This window comes from Macadamia integrifolia, chromosome 6 (genome assembly GCF_013358625.1).
Source record: "Macadamia integrifolia cultivar HAES 741 chromosome 6, SCU_Mint_v3, whole genome shotgun sequence".
Classification (NCBI taxonomy): Eukaryota; Viridiplantae; Streptophyta; class Magnoliopsida; order Proteales; family Proteaceae; genus Macadamia; species Macadamia integrifolia.
In genome coordinates this window covers 28,759,842-28,782,466 of record NC_056562.1, presented here as the reverse complement: position 1 = coordinate 28,782,466, position 22,625 = coordinate 28,759,842, and the positions used below count along the sequence as shown (strand labels likewise).

Below are 22,625 nucleotides of genomic sequence, written 5' to 3'. Positions count from 1 at the left end.
GAAAAACAAAGAAAAAACCTTTGCTTGATTCCCAAAATGCCCTCACTTGATTACCATTTCACACTCATTCCAATTTTAATAACCTAAAAGTATAAAGGCGTAAAAGGGTATTTAAGTCATTTAAGTGAATAGAAAGCCTGGACTTCGTTTCTCCTACACTTGAGAGTATCGAATTACAGAAATGTCGAGATTTTGTTTAAAACACGGTATCTGAAACCCCCCGCCATCTCCCTTCTTCGCCTTTATCCGAAGAGGACAGGCCGCCAGGGAAGAGAAATTGGGCTATCAATCAATGTGTCTCTGCTAAATTGCTGGTCAAACTCTCGCCATTGATGAACCAGGGAGCTCACTTCCTATTCTGAAACTGAGTAACCCTAATTGTTCATCGTTGGATCTGAAACCCCTGCTAGGGTAGGTGGGGAATGGCTTCTTCGGAAGCCGATTCCCGTTTGAGTCAGGTAATAACACCGGCTCTCGAGAAGATCATCAAGAACGGTTCGTGGAGAAAACACTCCAAGCTCGTTCACGAATGCAGATCTGTGATTGATAGATTAGCTTCGCCTGATAAGTCTCCAACTTCTCCCGACGAAGAGAGTTCAGTTCCCGGTCCGTTACAAGATGGAGGTTCTGTTGAATTCTCTCTGGCGGAGTCTGAATTGATTCTTAGTCCTTTGATTGCCGCTTCTGGATCTGGATTTCTTAAGGTTGCTGAACCGGCTCTTGATTGCATCCAGAAACTGATTGCTCATGGCTTTATTCGTGGTGAAGCGGACCCTTCTGGTGGTCCTGAGGCTAAGCTTCTCGCTCGTTTGATGGAAGCTGTTTGTAAGTGCCACGAGTTGGGGGATGATGCGGTTGAGCTTCTGGTACTGAAAGCTCTGCTTTCAGCTGTTACTTCGATCTCATTGCGGATCCATGGGGATTGCTTGTTGCAGATCGTTAGGACTTGCTATGATATCTACTTGGGGAGCAAGAATGTCGTTAACCAGACGACTGCCAAGGCTTCTCTGATACAGATGCTGGTGATTGTGTTTCGGAGAATGGAGGCTGATTCCTCGACTGTTCCTATTCAGCCAATTGTGGTTGCAGAGCTGATGGAGCCTGTGGAGAAGTCTGACACAGATGGAAGTATGACACAGTTCGTGCAGGGGTTCATTACGAAGATCATGCAAGACATTGATGTGGTCTTGAATTCGACTCCGACGGGGAAGGCTGCCATGGGTGGGCATGATGATGCATTTGAGACTACTACAGTTGAAACCACGAATCCAGCTGATTTACTGGATTCGACGGATAAAGACATGCTGGATGCCAAGTATTGGGAGATTAGTATGTACAAGACTGCTCTGGAAGGGAGGAAGGGGGAATTAGCAGATGGAGAGACTGAGAGAGATGATGATTTGGAAGTTCAGATTGGGAATAAGCTAAGGAGGGATGCATTTTTGGTTTTCAGAGCACTTTGTAAGCTCTCAATGAAAACGCCTCCAAAGGAGGCCTTGAATGATCCACAGTTGATGCGTGGGAAGATTGTGGCTTTGGAGCTGCTGAAGATTCTGCTTGAGAATGCTGGAGCTATTTTTAGGACCAGCGACAGGTATGTCACTCCTCAATTTACTTTCTTATTGTCATTTTTTTTTATAAATCTATCCAGTCTGGTATATTTTTTTCCCAGATTTTCTTGCGCATTTTGTTTGATAGATAGTCTGTGTGTTGGTAGTTGGGTATAAACTCATTTTACAAATGTTATGTTTTGGATACAATGTCAATTGTTGTTTCCAGTTTCAGTATTCTCCTCTTATCCGCTGCCTAGACCATGCCCGTGACCGCTTGGGGCCATGCAGCCAGCCACACCCGCAACCTTGCACTCATTTTCAGTATAGAGCAGATTAGTGGGGTATAGAATTCCTGACTTAATGGGCATGTTCATCTACCTCATAAAGCTTTTAAATATTGGTATTCCCCCCATTAGATTGTGAAGTTGCGCATATGTTCTAAAAATTGTGTATTTGTGCTCCTTCCTTGGTGCATCTGTGCCTAATCCAATCAAAGAAGACACCTTGCAGTTTTGAACTTATTTTGTTGCTTATGTTTAACCTTATCCACTCCCACTATTGTGTATCTCTTCTGAGGGGAAGATCCTCCCTCAGACGAGTGAGAACTCCCATGAATCTCGACCCTAAGATCAATATATGAGGCTATTCTGATCAACATCAAGGAGAACCTCAAGACAGTTTATTTTGTTTGTTCGGATCTTCAATCCAGGCTCCTCCTCCCCAACCTCTGGTTGTTTTCTTCAGCGGAGGGTAATGGTCTATGTACAAGTGTCGCTTTCTCTCTCTAGAAAGAACTGCTTGTTTTGTGTAGTAAGTGAGTCATGGAGCTGAGCATATTTATTGCATGCGACCAATGTTGAATGATGTCCTGAGAGAAGAATAGCTGTGTGCAGAATGTAAGCCTGAGAATGACAGTGTTCACCCCAGACAGAGTACTGAACTACTCTCTGTTAGTCATCTATCACGCAAAGTTATAGATTCCTCTACAAAATGCATGGCTTTTGTTCCAAGCACTGGACCTCTGACTATATCCAGCCGAGGAAGTGAAGATACACCATCTTGTAGTCGTTCATTTGAGTTTAAAAATATGATGGAGGGCAACTAGATCAAGATCAGGTTGTTTAGGACCAAGTAGGGTAGGCTAATGAGGTTTTAGGCTGTTGATTGTGTTGGTAATGATGGTGAAGGGTCAGGTTGTTGAAGGCTTGCTGATAGTATGGGAGTAAGATGGTGGCTTAGATAGTAGATGGATAGCTGGATAGGTGCAGCCCAGAGTCCCACTGGTTGCCAACCATCGGAGTCCCATCGAGGTCACGATCGAAGGACTCCCACCTTGATCCCATATGAGTCTCACAAATCTTCTTGTATCATACAAGGGAAAACTCTCATAAAGGAGAAGTCATATTTCTGAATTTTCTTAGATAATTGAGAGCTCACCCATAATTTCAAGGGGAAATTACCTAGATCCACTAGATAAGATAATTTATTACAAGATAAGTAGGTCTAAAATTTATTTTACATCCACTAGTTTCAAGTTTAAAAATATTTACTTAATCTCCAAAATTAGTTATGGTTCATGGGGCCCAAGAAAAAATAAAAGTAAACTCTCTAAAATAACCCTAGCCTTACTGTGCATAACTGCTGAGGTGGAATCACATTAGTATTGCGTCTTGGAAACAACGATGTTGAAGAGGCACCTACGCAGATTGATTGTTGCAAGTAAAGTTTGTTGTCTTTCATCTCATCCAATCGCCTAAGTGCTATTGATACATAATATTGCATTATGAGTACAATAAATCAATGACTTATTTGTTTCTAAATTATTGGACAATCATATCTTCACAAAACAAACACCTCAAATGGATTCACAAAGCCAAGTCAGAGCTACACAAAAGACAAAATCAAAGTTGAAACGAGGCTCATGAAACTGTTCCCATGAAACCATAGTTGAAAAGTGACATCTAAAACCATGTATAGAAATGATTACCATATGCATTGGAACACACCTGTATCGATCAACAATTGCTCAACACCTAAGAAAAGATGAGGAAAGTCTCTAGTCAGATGAATCTTAGAAGGGAGGGAATATCTCTGGTCATTCCACTTCTTTTCCAAACTGTTATTTCGTTTCAGAGTTGCTAGGTGCATCATGTTGGTTTCCATGACGCAATACTAATGTGATTCCACCTCAGCAGTTATGCACGGTAAGTAAGGTTGGGATTATTTTAGGGAGTTTGGTTTTATTTTTTCTTGGGCCCCATGAACAATAGCTAACGCTAGTGAATCTAAAATATTTTGTAATAAATTATCTTCTCAGTGGATCTAGGTAATATCCCCTAATTTCAATTTATAGATGAAGGAGGCTGAGCCTCAATCAATTACATCCTAGTAAACAAGGGGGAGAATTCCAAAGGCTGTATACATGAACATTTAAAACATTAATTAGCCTTTTGGAATTCCCAAGACATGGAGGAGGAAAGGCTTCCAAAGACAATAACTTCTAGGAAATAAAAAGACACAAATAAAGAGGTCTTGAAAAGTTGAAGAGTCCAACAACTCATTTATCACATAAGGAGCCTTGGGGAGATAAAGAGTCAAACATCCATAGCCCACGAATTGGGAGGTGAAGGGGCTGGCTAGGCTGGAATTGAAGGGACCTATCAGGCCATGTTGGACCAGTCAGTCAGGGGGCTGGTCGTTGGTCTTCTTTGCTTGTGGTGCTCCTGTATCACACCTCCAACATGTGGGACCCAATCCCTCATCTTTCCCACCTCACTCTTCCTGCTAAACAAAAAGGGGCCTTAAGGTTTGGAAGTACAAAGAAAAAGCCTAACTATAGTGTTTAGTGTGTACTTCCCAAGAAGCTATATGATGTCATCTCCATAAAGGGTAAGAATTATATGTATTCCTACTTAAAAAATCCATTTGCAAACTTCACATGTATAAGTATGGGAATTTACTGAGTAAAGTAGCCAAGAAACATATTAAAATGGAAGGCATAGTTGTTATAGTGTCTAGGCGACCCAAGGCGTTGGTAGGGGTCTAGATGCAAGTTGATACCAACAAGGCAACCAAGGTGTCCAAGGTGCCCATTTAGTGCGACCAAGGTGCTATAAGGCTTGGCGTCGCCTAGGCGTGACGCCTTGACAACTATGATATAAGGAGTTCTGAAATTGTATAGGCGAGTGTGACAATGCAGAAATATTAATGGGATACTCTTTCTCATGGCATCAAATGATTCTTTAATTTTAACTTTTAATTTAAAAAATATTGGATATGGTTGAGCCATATCCATGCAATACCTGATACTGAATGGCCTTGCACATTCAGGTATCATATACTTGTGTTTTAACCCCAAACCTTCAATGCAAGTAGGATCATGGCCTCATGGGGTTGGCATTGAAAAATGAACTATAAGCTTAATGCGAAATTCGTATAAATTTGATTGATTGGATCTGCCTCACTGTCATAACAGTAATCTTTGTCCACAATCCACATATTTTTTTAATTTTTTTCACCTTTCACTTGATAGACCAAGTGCATCAATATATTTACATATGGTGGAGTTAATTGAATATATTCTGGAATTTTTTTGGTGGAACAGTTAGTTAACTGGCTAACCATCTGCTTTTTGTGTCTTCTTTTATTGTTATTTGTGTTTGTTTACATGATTTTCTCTCTTTTTTTGTTTTCTTTACTTTTCGACATGTCACATTATATTTTTCGTCTGTAAATTGATTAAATTGAAAGGAGAAAGAATCATCATCCATGAATAAGTGATCAAGCAAATACTTGTGCCTTAGTGCTGTCACCTTTCATTAATTAAGATTTTATTTCTTTTACTGAATTAGTAAGTTATTTTGTATCATGCTACTAGGCTGGAATTGATTTTTGGCTGTTGCATTGTTTATTTTGGATTAGGGGCCATTGCTTAGAGCAATGGTAAAAGGTTTGGGCTGCCAAGGCAAATGCTTGGGTTTGAGTCTTGAGGGAGGGCACTTTGCACAAAAATATCGAAGGAACCGACTGATGCAAACCCGGGTTCAATAACCCTGATTATGGGTCGCTATGGGCCCAACCAGATGATAAACACGTCAAATAACAATAGTAGTGACAATTCTGTAAGTTATCTCAAGTGCACAAAGAGGGTAAACTTGGCAATAATGTAAGAAAATGATTACACCAAGACTAATATTAGAGGGAAGGGGTCTTTTAGGAAATACAACAATTGAATGGTTAAAATACCTCTTGACTTCAAGCTCTAGACAACCAGTAACTAGCGGAAGACCAACAGCCTATACAACGAGAACTCCACCACGGCTGTGCTGTTCAACCTGAGATTTGGGTCAAATATTCCTTTCTCCCAGTTGTTTGAAGTCCAGCCGGAGTTTTTATGCTAAGGTTTTATTTTCTGTGCTTGTTTTTGCTTTCCGCAACATCTTGTCAACTTAGCAAGTTTGTACTTATCTTCTATTTTCTTCTGTAGTTTTCTTTGTTGTGACTTATATTCTGATAAGTTGCCTACTTTACTTGATATTGCACAGGTTCTTGGGTGCTATTAAGCAATATTTGTGTCTGTCATTGTTGAAAAACAGTGGTTCCACACTTATGATTGTTTTCCAGCTTTCATGCTCCATTTTTATTAGTCTGGTATCAAGATTTAGAGCTGGATTGAAGGCAGAGATTGGTGTGTTCTTTCCTATGATTGTTCTCAGAGTTTTGGAAAATGTTGCTCAGCCTAATTTCCAGCAGAAGATGATAGTGCTTCGGTTTCTAGAGAAATTATGTGTTGATTCACAGATTTTGGTAGATATTTTCATTAATTATGACTGTGATGTCAACTCGTCTAACATATTTGAGAGGTAAGCTCCTTATGTTCCGGCCCTTTGTTGTTCAAAACATACAAGATTTGACAGTTAAACGTTTTCTCTTTTGGCGGCAGAGCTGACAACCATATCATTATATAATCCCCCAAGGTCCTTATTGTTTTTGTTTCATTCTTTTCCTTCTTATTTTTTGGTCCTGACAGGATGGTCAATGGACTCCTAAAAACTGCTCAAGGTGTCACTCCTGGTGCTGTCTCTACCTTACTGCCAGCACAGGATGCCACCATGAAACTTGAAGCTATGAAGTGCTTGGTGGCAGTTTTGAGATCAATGGGAGATTGGATGAACAAACAGTTGCGCATTCCAGATCCTCATTCTCCTGGGAAATTAGGAGCAGCTGAAAAGAATCCTGAAACCGGAGCCCTTCCTATGGAAAATGGGAATGGGGATGAGGCTGCTGAAGCATCAGATTCTCATTCTGAAACCTCTAGTGAAGTTTCAGATGTGTCCTCTATTGAACAGCGCCGGGCTTACAAGCTTGAACTTCAGGTAGATAATTTATGATGTTTTAATCATCACATTACAATTTCCACGCCATTTGGTATCATTGCTGCACTCTGTGGGATCTAATATAAAATTTCATGGCAGGAAGGTATTTCCCTTTTTAATCGAAAACCTAGAAAGGGTATTGAGTTCCTTATCAAGGCAAAGAAGGTAGGCGACTCACCAGAGGAGATTGCAGCTTTCCTGAAAAATGCTTCTGGCTTGAACAAGACTTTGATTGGTGATTATCTAGGGGAGAGGGAAGACTTACCACTAAAAGTAATGCACTCTTATGTGGATTCATTTGACTTTCAAGGGATGGAATTTGATGAGGCAATCAGGTCCTTTCTGCAAGGCTTTAGGTTGCCAGGTGAAGCGCAGAAAATTGATCGCATCATGGAAAAGTTTGCTGAGCGTTATTGCAAATGTAATCCAAAAGCTTTCATTAGTGCAGATACTGCGTATGTCCTTGCATACTCTGTTATAATGCTCAACACTGACGCTCATAACCCAATGGTCAAGAACAAGGTGGGTTCTCTAAATTTCAGGGGAATGAATCGGATGCTTGCAACATAATCTCTCTCTCTCTCTCTCTCTCTTTCCTCTTGTTAGGAAATTCTTTGCCATCACCTTGGGACTGCAACATTGAAAATTTTATATGACCCGGTAATGCAGATGTCAGCTGATGATTTCATAAGGAACAATCGTGGCATAGATGATGGAAAAGATCTACCTGAAGAGTACTTGAGATCCTTGTTTGAACGTATTTCAAGGAATGAGATTAAAATGAAAGAAGTAGATGATTTGGCTCCTCAACAGAAGCAGGCTATGAATTCAAACAAACTTTTAGGCTTGGATAGTATTTTGAATATTGTTATCCGTAAGCGAGGAGAAGAACATATGGACACCAGTGATGATCTCATGAGGCACATGCAAGAGCAATTTAAGGAAAAAGCTCGTAAATCTGAGTAAGTTTGACAACATTCTCCAATGATCTAGGTGAACAAATGCTGTATACGAGGTCCTGAGATAGCTTTGTAATTTACAATCTTCTAAAGATATAAGTTAATTTCTAGATACCTTAATGGGCCTCTCATATATTTTTTTGCAACCAAGTCCTTTATTTCTGTATTTGTGAATATATTCTCTGCCTGTTTAGAGCCAAGTTGAATATATGGGTTTATCTTAGGAAGAAAACATGAAACTTGTTAGGACTGTCTTTGTGATATGGATACCCTTTTACCAATTTGCAGGTCTGTTTATTATGCTGCAACAGATGTAGTAATCTTGAGATTCATGATTGAGGTCTGCTGGGCTCCTATGCTGGCTGCTTTCAGTGTTCCACTGGACCAAAGTGATGATGAAATAGTACTTGCACAGTGTCTTGAAGGCTTCCGTTATGCAATCCATGTTACTGCAGTGATGTCAATGAAGACCCACAGGGATGCCTTTCTTACTTCACTTGCAAAGTTCACTTCTCTCCACTCAGCTGCTGATATCAAGCAGAAAAACATTGATGCCATCAAGGTTGGTGTTTAATTTTATGTTGCTTTTGACTCATTGTGAATGTGGTTTTATTTTCCACAAAGAACTGGTTTCCACTTGATCTGCCTTGCTGGTAGATAATTCTACTGTGTAAAGCAGTTGCTTCTGGTAGGCAATAGGACTATAGACTCTAATTGACTGACTAAGGATTTTCAGGGAGCTCGGAGCTTGATCCACCTTACCGTCCTGGCAAGGTTTGGCAATGAATAGTATTAGTAGAAAATTTTATAGGCCTTGCATGGTATTATTTGCTTGCTTCCGTTTCTGTTGTTGCTAAAAGTGTTTAGGTACAATGTATCTAGTAGATTGTGTGTAGATGTAGGATAAGGATTGTGACTCATCCTTACCTAGGATCCCATAATTATAATCCCTTCTCACATTATAAATAAAGCTGGCCTCTGTCATAGCTGTCAAGCCAAATTGTTCTCCCATAATTTAACTGGGTATCAAAGCCAAAAATCCTAGAGGAGTGTTATATTTTTCTGTCGCCAGTAGGGTCAACACCACGAGTTCTCGAGGCTCCAGCCTCACCAATTAAGCATGGTGGACTAAACATGCTTTGATGTATGTTGCTCCACGCAACACAAACTGATCCTACTCACCATTAACCACCACCACCACATGTTCCACAGCCCACTTGATCGCCATCCAAGCAGCCCCCATTGCAGCTTGTTTCAGCCACTAGCAGCCCTAAACGCCTGCGGCCCTTCAGACTGGCCGCTGCCAGCAGCTCCTATTATCGCCCACAACACCCTTGCGCCTCCTGCCATAAGGCACTTCTACCCTCAGTGGCCTCTTCTGGCCTCACGCTAGGCCCCTACACCTCATGCCGCTAGGCCCTGCTGCCTTGTACCACATGTTGCTTGGCCCCTATGCCATTCGCTAGGCCCTTGCACACCTGGCCTCTGTCAACTCTCATTAGGCCTTGCCGCCTGCCACAAGCCTTTGGCCCTTACGCTTAACCGTTGTCTATGCTTGCCTAGCCCCAAGGACCTCAACCCCATTTATTCCGCGTGGCATTTGCACCTCTACCGTCTCCCTTGCACCGTTGCTCACTTGCTTGTTTGTGTGTGCTCTATAGTTGTTAAGGCATCGCCATTTAAGTAAATGTTTTTATATTTGTTATTTTATTAACTTAATATATTATTCATAAATAACCAAATATCCAATATTTTTTAGTCCAATAAAAATAGTTTAAAAATCAAATTCCAAAAGGATAAAAAGTCAACCCCCCAGCCCAAGAACAAAACTAGATTTTTGGTATAGGGGCGATTTTCAACTTTCAAATGCTGTTTTTTTTCTCAATTCAGAAAATTTTATAAATCTTATCATGGTAAAACATTGCTAAAAACCAAAGTCCGGTAAAGTAATATTTTGTTTTGATGTCCATAAAATTATTTTCATTCGGGCAATTTTAACAACATTCACTCACTTTAAAATAAGTTTGATTAGAACATAAATTGGTCATTACAACTTAGATTAAATAATCTTTGACTTGTTGGAAAGCTGGTTTTGTGTTATAATTAATACAAAATGTCTTATGTAAAAATAAAATCATTTGACTAGTCAAACTTATTATAGAACAAGAGCATTTCTTTAAATGTTAATTTTTATGACTTAATTATAGAACAAAGATTTGATGTTGATTTTTTTTGATACAAGGTATATGTAGCATACTACATAATGTTAGAAAAGAGGGAAAATTAAAAATAACACTTGGTCGCCTTGTTTGCCTTAAGGCGGGCGACTTGTTGCCTAAGCGCTTAGGCAGCCCTCCAACGAATTTGTTCACCTTGGCGCTGTGATAACTATGGTGTGCTCTTATGATACGGTAGACCTTCCCTACATCTTCCTTTGTTTCTCAGTACCCATTATTTTGTTTATCTTTCCAACTATATGGCTGAAAATGTCTCAAGCACTGCCATAGTAAGGTCTGGGGGTAGTGAGGTGAGTTGTGTTGGGACTCATGGCCATAACCTTACTCTCTAGTTGGGTCCAGCAAATTGAATGGGTCTAATTATCTTGCGTGGTCAAGGGCATGCCTGCTGACCATTTGGGGTAATCATATTTCTGGCTACCTGACTGGTGACACTCCTTTGCCGACTGAGAGCACTGCCAAAAACACTTGGTTGGCCCATGATGCACTTGTCATGTCTTTTCTCCTCAACTCTATGGAGCTTGCTATCTGCTCGAGTTTTGTCTTGATGAATTCTGCCAAGGAACTTTGGGATGTTGTGCAACAGACAAGTAATTATTTGCATATTTATGAGCTCCGTTGCCAGGTTCGCTAGATGTCTCAGACTGGCTGCCTATTATGCCACCTTTAATGCTCTCTGACAACAATTGGACTTTTATCATCCCGTCCCGATGGCTTGTACCACTGATGCCAGAGCTTTCCAGAAAAAGCGGGAAATGGCACAAGTCTGTGACTTCCTTACTGGTCTGAATTCGGAATATAACTAGATCCGCATTCAGATTTTCTGTTGGGATAAGTTCTGTTCTTGGCTTCAGGCCTACAATCTCCTTCAAGATGGCGTCGTTGTTCAGTCGTGATGCCTACTCTGGTTCCTTCTTGCTCTGCACTGGTGTCTGCACCTGCTAGTGTGGACTCATCTAAAGCTACACCTAGTGCACGAGAACCTGGAAAGTGTGACTATTGTGGTTGGCCCTGTCACACTCGCAAAACTTGTTGGAAATTGCATGATTGCCATCGGTCAGAAACAAGGCTCTACACGCCACCACATGTCATGAAGAGAAGCCTGATTAGATGATAACAGATGCACTGGTGAGCCCCAACCCCAAATAAAGATGGAGTGTTTTATTCATTGGGTCAACAAAACCCTAAACATTCATGAGGATCCGATGGGTTGATGTAGAATTAATTCAGATATTAAATCTGTCCAACATAAAAGCTAGAAACAGGGTGCCGCCAGCCCTTGTATTGATGCCAAAGAATTTATGTTGATAATCAACTCCATGGGAATCCAAAGCCAGTAGCGTTCTTCAGGTAAATAGCATAACAAAAAAAAAAGGGTACTATTTTTTATTGACACAAACTAGATCTTCATAGTAGGTAGTTGCGGCAAAGGGTGGCTGCACACTACAATAGAGAAATCGAAATAGGATGTCTCAAAACAACGATGGAAAAGGTTGCTAGCAATGATTATCTAAATTCTGATACCAAGTGACAATACTGGAATAATATAACCGGTACTAATAACAGAGAACAAGAGAGAGGAAGAAGAAGACAGGACGAAGAGAGAGCATAGACTGCCACAGGTTAGAGAAAGCGGTCTTAACTAGCAGTAGTCCCTCTCCTTCGTGTGTGTGTATATATATATATATATAAGGCAAAGTACAAGCCAGCAAGGACTAGAAGACTCTTCAGTCCTTGCGGTAGTAGAAGTCTAGAAGGACAACTTAACATCAACTACAACTACTACAAATAACACAGAAATAAGAAATAAAGCTATAACTAACTTCCTCAGGGGGTCTGACTTGAATACCCCTGTGGTACATACATCAACTATAACTTGAAAAAGGTGATTGAAGATGAGAATTGTTATTTGCAGGGAGCAATCAGGTGTTAGGAAATGGAAAAACAATGATTAGAACAATAAGGTAAGTCACGAACCAAATAAATAAAATAGCTCATATTCTTATCTAGTAGATATCAAGTGCTGCAGCTGTTGTTTTTAAATTTACCACTTTATGAAGACTTCATTTGTCTAACTGAACTTCCAGAAGATGGTCATTTGCTTATGCAGCAGTAAGTACTGATTTGATGTTGTGATTTGGCATTTTATTTGCATTCTACAGGCAATCCTTATCATTGCAGACGAAGATGGGAATTACTTGCAAGAAGCTTGGGAGCATATTTTGACATGTGTTTCACGGTTTGAGCATTTACATCTCTTGGGGGAGGGTATTCCTCCAGATGCTACATTTTTTGCAACTCCTCAGAATGAGGGAGAAAAATCAAGACAAGCCATATCAACCATCCTTCCTGTTCTGAAGAAAAAGGGAACTGCGCAAGTTCAATCTGGAGCTGCCAGAAGGGGTTCATATGATAGTGCTGGCGTTGGTGGCCGTGCTTCTGGAGTAGTTACATCCGAACAGATGACCAATTTAGTGTCCAACCTAAACATGTTGGAGCAAGTTGGAAGCTCTGAAATGAATCGCATATTCACAGGTAGTCAGAAATTGAATAGTGAGGCAATAATTGACTTTGTTAAAGCCCTTTGCAAGGTTTCTATTGAAGAATTGCGATCTTCATCTGATCCAAGGGTTTTCAGCCTTACAAAGATTGTTGAGATTGCGTAAGAATCATCCCTGATCTACATCTGTTATTGTTGATTGAGTTTTATTGGTCTGTCTTTTGTTATCAAATAATTGTACTCTTCCTGTGTTGTTTCTTTCCTACAGGCATTATAACATGAATCGTATCAGGCTTGTGTGGTCAGGCATCTGGCATGTGCTTTCGGATTTCTTTGTAACTATTGGCTGCTCTGAAAACCTGTCGATTGCAATTTTTGCAATGGACTCCTTACGTCAGTTAGCAATGAAATTCTTAGATCGAGAAGAGCTGGCTAATTATAACTTTCAAAATGAGTTTATGAAGCCATTTGTCATTGTTATGCGCAAGAGTAGTGCTGTTGAAATAAGAGAATTGATTATCAGATGTGTCTCTCAAATGGTTTTATCTCGTGTCAATAATGTCAAGTCGGGATGGAAAAGCATGTTCATGGTATTGATTTCCACCTGATCATGTTCTTTTTTCTGTTTTTATATGGCATGGAAACCAATGTATTTTTTTTTTGGGGGGGGGGGTTGGTGGTGGTTGGTATTCTCCTTAATTCAACTCGATTAAATCTTATCCCAAGTGTTTTCCATATACTACGTAAATTCAATACCTTTGTTGTTGGCCATATTTCCTACCCCAATCATAATTTTTCGAGTATTGTCACTACCTCCAGCTACAAACTTTTCAACACTATTCTGGTCCTTATATATTTCTATTCTTTAGCATAATTATATTCTTTAATTTATTCAAGTCTTCTCATTTAATATTATTTACCGAATTTGGGTCTGTTGTATTGTCATTGCATTGATAGTAATGTGTATACATTGTGCTTACTTGTTCTTGTTCTTTTTATTTGTTTTTCCAGGTTTTCACAACTGCAGCTTATGATGACCACAAGAACATTGTACTTTTGGCGTTTGAGATAATTGAGAAGATTGTGCGAGACTACTTCCCATACATAACTGAAACAGAAACCACCACATTTACAGACTGTGTGAACTGCTTGATTGCATTTACAAATACTAGGTTTAACAAAGACATTAGTTTGAATGCAATTGCTTTTCTTCGGTTCTGTGCGGCTAAACTTGCAGAAGGGGATCTTGGTTCCTCGTCAAGGAATAAAGACAAGGAATCATATGGGAAGATTGCTCCATTGTCCCCTCAGAAAGGCAAAGATGGAAAACAAGATGGTGTGGAGCTCACTGATAAAGATGACCATATATATTTCTGGTTCCCATTGTTGGCTGGTAAGAGAAATGTATGTGCATTTGTGTTTTTGTGGAAAGCAATTTTTAGTGGCTTCATTTTCTCCTTTATTGAGTACGAGTAAACTGGACTCATACAATAATCAGCAGTAATTATCCTATTTTTGGTGCAGGATTGTCAGAGCTGAGCTTTGACCCAAGGCCCGATATTAGACAAAGTGCACTGCAAGTGCTCTTTGATACTCTGCGCAACCATGGTCATCTTTTCTCATTGCCATTGTGGGAGCGGGTATTTGACTCAGTTCTTTTCCCCATATTTGACTATGTCCGGCATGCTATTGATCCTTCTGGAGGAGACTCTCAAGCGCTAGGACTTGAAGGTGATACAAATGAGCTAGATCAAGATGCATGGCTATATGAAACATGCACACTGGCCCTCCAACTAGTTGTAGATCTCTTTATTAAATTTTATAACACTGTCAATCCACTCTTGAGAAAAGTGCTGATGTTGCTGATAAGTTTCATTAAACGTCCCCACCAAAGCCTTGCTGGGATTGGCATTGCTGCATTTGTTCGTTTACTGAGTAACGCCGGGGATCTGTTTTCCGAAGAGAAGTGGCTAGAAGTGGTTTTGTCATTGAAAGAAGCTGCTAATGCTACACTTCCGGATTTTTCACATGTTATTGATGAAAGGCTTCTGAGTAGAAACCATGAAAATTCTTCGGCACAAAGTAATGGTGAGTCTGCTGAGTCTGTTACACCTGGTGCCGATTCGGAGAGCTTGAGACAACGCAATCTTTATTTTGCGATTTCTGATGCTAAATGTCGTGCTGCTGTTCAGCTTCTGTTGATTCAGGTATGCGATTTTCTTTGTTTTATTTCCGAGATTTCTCAGTTCTGACATTCAGTTCTGGATGATCTCTAAACTGTGCGCCATTTGGCTGCTAATTGACACAGTGGAAGTAACTGAATTGCCAACACTGTTCAGTGTTTTCTTGAATATTTCTGCATGCATAGGGTTAAAAAAAGCTTAAAATGTTAGAATTCAGGTCTTTTGGCCCCGTTCAGAAATAGAGATGTGCTAACGTGATTATTTCTTTCAGAAGTTATAAGAACTCTAGAAATCATCTGGAAATTGTAAAAGAAACATGCATGGTATTTTGGGAAATGATAACCAGGGATAAGTACATGCACATAAATTCTTATACATTCCATGAGCAATAACTTGAAAAAACTACATAAGTGCTTGTTTGTTCTCCCCAAGTGAATGTCCACTAAAATCCTTCTTTTTCTTGTAGAAGATATCTAGATGGTCAAAATATATTATACATTTTGTTTGCCATTTAAGTCAATAAATGAATGATATAATTCACAGGAGATGCCATTAAGTTTTTCCCTTTAATGTGGTTGTATATAAAATACAATTCATAGGAGACCTTTCCTTGGTCTTACCAAGTTCGTTCTCTCTCTCTCTCTCTTGCTGGCTGTCTTTCTGACGTAAGACTAAATTACCAAGGGGTAATTAGTCCCAGTAGGATCCATCATAAACTCCGACACACAAATCAAGTTCAGATTCACGAAACTCAGATCTGGAAAATAGGGCTGAATATAGGAAATTTTTATTACTCACTAACCTACTTTTCATTATGATCGATTCCTAATGGCAATCCCAGCAAGGCTTTGGTGGGATTGAGAGCAAGGTTCGAAATTTCGTTTCGTTTCGGCATTTTGGTGGATTCATGACCACCGAAATACCGAAATTTTGGCAAGATTTCGGCCGAAACACTGTATTTTTTATTTTTTTTGGTTTCGGTTGGCTGTTTCAATGGTCAAACAGTGGTATTTTGACCTGAAATTTGGGGGATAAGCTAATTTAAGGTTAATAAATATGATAAGAATATAAAACTGCAAAAATATTAGAATATGATGTTGTTTTAGAGTTGTACCTTTGGTTGGCAGCAACCATCGAACTGTTTTGGAAATTATACCTTTTTCATTGCTAGAAGCCTAGAACAAGATGTAATATGGCAGTAAAACAAATAAATAATGCATTTAAGCCATGATCAAACATACATCAACATTAATTAGCTAATATTTAGAGTATTAGAGTAGTATACTATGCGATGCTAATACTAAAGTCAAACATTGAGCATGTAACTTACATAACAGTACAACAGTAATCATAAATTCATAATGACTATGTAGGAGATACTATCTACTGGAAAGAACTATAATGGCCTGACTGGATTCCATTCTCAGTACGAAATAATCGACGTGCATTTTCCTCTGACTGCACCAAAAATGCATGCCACGTCATAGTGTGAGAATAATCGAACGTAGTCCTCCACAGCTGCCAAATAGACTTAGTCATCTACATACTGAAGGTAACCTATCCGAGAGTACGTATCACCACCATAATATGAAGAAGATGAACCCGCCACTGAGTTACTATCAAATGATGGTTTCGGCAACGTGTACGGGTCTGGGACCGCTAGGTATGAGAATAAAGTTCCCACAAAGCCACTACCATGTGACTGAGTCTGGGAGCCATAGTCAGTACTGGTATTAGGAATGGATGAACTAGATGCCCCATCCCAGTGAATTGACCATAAGGTCCAAATCCATCATACTGTGACCAAGTGCTCCCTCCAGTAAATGATGGGACATGCCATTGCCCACTCCTACTTTCACTGTCTGGATGACTATTCCCTCCACTCAAACCCATTCCGCCAATAGAAGCAGATAGACTATCGATGTCCATACAATCTCGTTGCCCTTCACTGAATCGGCGACGAGGCCCTCTACTGTAATCTGAACTCCTCCCTCCACCTGATAGACGTGCACCATGATTAGAATTTTATGTGGCATACTCAAAGTGAGTCTCCCCAATGAATCGCACCGGCTCCGGCTATGGATCATCCTGCACATATTGCTCTCGAACTCCTTCAAATCTATCACCATTACCTCCCCCATGACCATCATCATCGTCATCACCATCACCGTCGTCACCATCATCACCCTCCTCATCACCTCCCCCGTCTCCATCTCCATCACCACCATAATCAATACCAGGTATATACAAAAAATCATAGATGTTATAACATAACAAGTATATAGTACGCTCCAAAACACTTTAATATTAATCTACTATTTCTCTTTTATTTTCAAAATCAAAACAGACATTTTCCCCTATTTTTTAAAATTATTTTTCAATAATTAGTCTATTTTTTTATATTTTTCAAAAATTAAAATAAATAATTACCGGTTGGAAAAATTTTTCACTCCGATGGAGTCGTAGAACAACCATTGGTGACTGACATATGTATAGTTGACGACCATCAAAGTATTATTTAGCATAAAAAGTAACATTTTATGTTAATGGAAAATGATTTTTTAAACCAGAAAAATAAAAAAAATATTTATGCACCAAAAAAAAATTTCGACTCCATGAGGTCATAGATCAGCCTCAAATGTTTAACATATAAAAAATTTACAAGCATCCAACAAGTATTTATGTATTATTTAAAAAAAAAATGGTTTCAGAGAAAGAACTTTACCTTCCTTAGGCTTTGGATGTATTGATTTTCTTGTAGGAGTCTAATAGAAGTGAAAGAGTGTGATGATGTGGCTAATTAGAGGATAGAAGTAGTGTTTGAAGTTTAAAATAGCCTCCCTGGGCCGAAATCACCGAGATAGCTGAGACAGAGTCGTGTCTCGACGAGATGGTGTATTTATAACGGGGGGAGTGTACCATTTCGGCGAGATACCGAAACGGTACTGAAATTTTGGTCGAAATATCAAAATTTGGACCGAAACTATGCATACATCCCATTTTGTAGGCCATTTCGTTTTGGTAAAAAAAAAATCACCGAAATTCCGAAATTTCGGCGAGATTTCGAACCATTTAAGAGATCTACTGGTTGCAAGAAAAAAGAAACTTTTGGTGATTCTTCAAGAACTGGAGTTGGAAGCGTCGGATGATCCTCAAATTTGGATCAAGTGGTCTTCCGAAGGTGCTCAACAAACCCTCAAAATCCTGCAGCAATTAGGGACTTGGTTTGGGAGATACACACTCGAACATTATTCTCAGGAAAGCTTTATCACTGAAAATCGATAGGATGTGTGTGTGTGTGTGTGTGTCTCTCTCTGATTAGCAATCTTACAGGGCTTCAAGTCTTCAAATGATCTTGTAATAACTCTCAAACACTCTCACACAATGGCTAAAACCAAAAATAAGAAAGAAGAAAAGAGAAACCTAATGGTGGGTTGAGAAGGAGGAAGAATGATAGGTTTTGGGCATCTCACCCAACTGCATCCCACAGAAAAAAAGTATTAACCTTTTTTTTTTTGTCAAACTTAAATCTACTTTTCATTATGATTGATGAGCTTTAGATAGTCTTACATTGCTTGGACACAATGAAATAACATAAAAGGAAACTAATATAAAATAGAAACTAATGATTTTAGTAACTAAGGACCAACTTGCTCACTAAGAAAGAAATAAAATAGGAACTAACTAAACTAAACTAAATATGAAAATAAAATAGGAGATATGGAGCTAAACTACTGTTCACATGAACAATATGGTCTAACTTGCAATCTACATCAACTTTCCCTCTCTAAGAAAAAATTCGTCCTTGAATTTTGAAGAATGTAGGATGATTGTAGTATGATGCACATCCATCTTCAATCCGTAGAAAAATTTATGTAGCTTCTTGAGAATACGAATTAGTCATATAGGCACAGTTGATGTTCTTCAAGGTACTTAAGGGAATGACGAACTCCATGTGTTCAACATCGATGACTCACAAACCACAACTCAGATGGAGCTGAATTTTGGATCGAATGGAGATCGCATATGGTAAAAACCCATAAAAAAAAATGAACAAATTCTGCCGGCTGGATTAAGAGATTTGTTGGTTGCAAGAAAAATGAAACTTTTGATGATTCTTTAAGATCTGCATCACTTTCTGTTTGTCTGGTAAGTCTATGATAAGAAGTTCTCTACTCTTTAGGATGGAGAGAGGGGTATTAAAGAAAACCCCACTATAAGATATGCATATCCATAGAATAGTTGTCATGGTGCCAAGGCGACCCAAGGTGTTGGAGGGATGCCTAAATGCTTAGGCGACAGGTTGCCTTATTTTTTTTATTTCTCCTCTTTTCTAACATTATTTAGTATGCTATATATGCCTTATATTATAAAAAATCAACCTTAAGTCACATAAAATCTTCAAAAATCAACATTAAGTCACATAAAATCGTCAAAAATCAACATGAAGTCATCAAAAATCAATATTTAGAGAAATCTTCTTGTTCTTTAATAAGTTTGACTTGTCAAATATTGTTTTTCTTATATGAAACATTTTGTATTAGGTAGAGCACAAAACCAACTTTCAGACAAGTTTAAGATTACTTAAATCTAAGTTGTAATAACAAAGTTATGTTCTGATAAAAACTTATTTTAAAGTGTGCGAATTCTATTAAAATCGTTTGAATGAAAATAATTTTATGGACATCAAACAAAAGATTATTTTACCGTATTTTTGGGTAATGCAATACTTTACCATAATAAGATTTATGAAATTTTCAAAATTGAGAAAAATCCAAGCATTTGAAAGTTGAAAATCGCCCTTACAAAAAAGAATTCAGTTTTTGTTCTTGGATTGGGTGATTTTTTTTTTTTTTTCCTTTTGGAATTTAATCTTAAACTAGTTTTATTGGATTCAAATAGGGTGGTATTTGCTTATTTATGAATAATTTCGTAATAAAACATTTACTTGATATTTGACATTAATAAGTGTTGTGTTTTGTATTAAGGCGATAGTTGCCCAGACCTCAACTAGGTTATCTGGACACCTAAAGCGTCGACGCCTTGACAACTATATTCCGTACTTCACACCCTGTTTCCATATTCATTCTGATTTTGTTGGTGCTGTTACTTTTTTATTTATATATAAGTGGGTCTATATTTTTAAGGCTAAAATTCATCATTTGGTACAATCATTGTTTTCTTAAAAAAAATAATTGTTGAAAATTATAAAGGAGAACTGATTCATGTTATGCCCAATACTTCTTAGGAAGATAAAAGCATATTGTCAAGGTGACAAGGCGACCCAAGGCGGTGCTTCGGCACCCGCCTAGGTGCCCAAGTGTTATTTTTTATTTCCCCTCTTTCCTAACATTATTTTATAAGCTACATATACCTGATATCATAAAAAATCAACATCAAGTCATCAAAAATCAACATTAAGTCACATCATGTCATCAAAAATCAACATTTAGAAAAAATGTTATTGTTCTTTAATAAGTTCGACACTTTTTGTCTGATCAAATTATTTTCTTTTTAATACTTTTTATATAAGGTAGAGTACAAAATCAGGTTTAAAAAAAATCCAAGATTGCCCTGTCAAAACAAAAGATTATTTTACCACTTTTTTGGGTTTTAGTGATGTAACGTATAATGGAAGGAAACTTAATGCCTTAAATAAATAAACAAACTCAACATTTAGAAGAAGGGGCATAAAGAGAAGATAAGGCAATACATAGACATAAATATCACAAATTCCAAGTGTGTTGCACAAACAGATAGCTAGGTACCAGCAGCGACTGTGGTAAACAGGGGGAACAGCATATACGACACCCAACAGGTGCGAGTGGTTACCAAGGTCTTCAACTAAACCGAGTTGAGAAAGATCTTACCACAAGAGATAGGTAAAGCCGGTGCCCCTCAACCAAGCCGTGCCGAGAGAATCTTACCGGAGTGATGTTGCCAAATACCCAACAATATGCCTTGAACACTAGGCCCTTAACTGTAAATCTGATTCTTGGTCCTAGGGGTAGCGATAGGGGGAGAGATATGCTCTGAGGTGAGGATTGGGAAAGGGGGTAGAAAGCGCGGGTTTGGGTAGGGAGATGGTTGGGTATGGGGTACCTATGGCTGGTTGGGAAGAGTGGGGACAGGTCTCGACTGTTGCACTGGATTTTTTTTTTTTTTTTTTTAATAATTTTTTTCGCCCTACCATTGGGATTTGGTTGATCATGGGGGGAGAGAGCTTGAGGATGGGGAAGGGGGAGATCAGAGGGTGGTGAGGTGTGATCGGGGGTGGAGAGAAAGCTTAGAGAGAGAATCAGGGGTTGGGAGAGAGAGTTGGTAGTGAGGAGAGGTTCAGAGAGAGAAGTTGGTGATGGGGATGGGAATGGAGATAAACATTTTCTAATAGTGGTAATGTATGTCAGAGAATAAAACAAAATCCTTATCCGTCACAGGAAAATATAGAAAATATAGTTGTGAAGTGAGGGCTATGTTTCATATTTCTTCTTGAGTTCTGAGCAATTTGTGGCCTTTATTTCTATTATCTTTTCCCGGCAAACACTTTCCTTGAATGTGTATGGCAAGTATATATTGAATCTGAAAACTCTCATTAAATTTGTGCAGGCTATTATGGAAATATATAACATGTATAGGGCTCAACTTTCAGCGAAGAACACTATAGTGCTGTATGACACATTGCATGCAGTGGCATTACATGCTCACAAAATAAATGGCGACGGTAATCTGCGCTCGAAGTTGCAGCAGCTTGGCTCCACAACTCAGATGCAGGACCCTCCGTTGCTGCGCCTTGAGAATGAATCCTACCAAATTTGCCTCACATTGTTACAGAATCTGATACTGGACAAACCCCCTAGCTATGAGGAGGTAGAAGTGGAAGCCTCCCTTATTGATCTCTGCAGCGAGATCCTTCAGTTTTACATTGATACAATCCACTCTGGGAGCTCATCCAAAGTGTCTGCTGATGGTCAGCCAAGGGCTCACTGGTCGATCCCTCTTGGTTCTGGCAAACGAAGGGAATTGGCAGCACGTGCACCGCTCATTGTGGCAGCCCTCCAGGCTATATGTGAGTTGGAAGACTCCTTGTTTGAGAAGAACTTGGCTCGGTTTTTTCCTTTACTGTCGAGTCTGATAAGTTGTGAACATGGGTCAAAAGAAGTACAGGTGGCACTGAGTGATATGCTCGACTCTTCAGTGGGTCCGATTTTGTTTCAGTCTTGTTGAGTGGGCAAGATGACTCAAAAATTTGGGAGGTGTATGATATTTTTCCCATTCATATTTTTTAGTTGTCTTTGTAGTCCAGTTTTCATTTTGTTCTCTTGCTATGTTGTTACCATTTGGGAAGCATGGGTTGGTAGTGTATTTTAGCCATGTTTTTGTATGTCCGAGGGCTTCTGAACTATTTTTTTTTTTGTAATATAGAGAATACAGCTCCTTTATTCAAAGTTAATAGATTTTTCTTCAGAGGGTATTTTTCATGTTTTATGCAACTGGTGTTCTCAGGCCAATGAGTTTAGGATCCAAACGCATGCAAAACATTTCTTGTTTGAGCATAAAAGATTAGAGATTGCCTTCGGTATAGTACTCAAGAACTTGGGTTAGCACTTTCATCTTAATACTTCTTGTTGGATCGTTGCAGGGATATTGTGTCATGAGTCTAGATCTTACTGCAATCCTTGTGTCAGCATTGTTGTCTTCCCTTGTTTCTCTTGCTCACCCTTCATAGGTTCCTGGCAGATGCTACTGATGGACTGTATATGGCTTCCACTGTGACAGCACCTTATAGAGGCTTTTGGTTGGCTTCCACTGTGTGTGCAT

At 39.1% G+C, this 22,625-nt stretch overlaps 1 protein-coding gene across 1 annotated transcript; it reads left to right on the top strand.

The window, feature by feature from the left end:
• The first annotated feature begins 168 nt into the window (after positions 1-168).
• Positions 169-22,278, top strand: LOC122082567 (brefeldin A-inhibited guanine nucleotide-exchange protein 2-like). Its single transcript, XM_042650220.1, has 11 exons — positions 169-1,594; positions 6,098-6,415; positions 6,583-6,928; positions 7,028-7,450; positions 7,598-7,890; positions 8,176-8,449; positions 12,287-12,786; positions 12,893-13,214; positions 13,636-14,017; positions 14,149-14,831; positions 21,414-22,278. Exons 1-11 carry the CDS (start codon positions 423-425, stop codon positions 22,029-22,031), a joined length of 5,331 nt encoding a protein of 1,776 aa, XP_042506154.1. The 5' UTR covers positions 169-422; the 3' UTR covers positions 22,032-22,278.
• Positions 22,279-22,625: the final 347 nt, after the last annotated feature.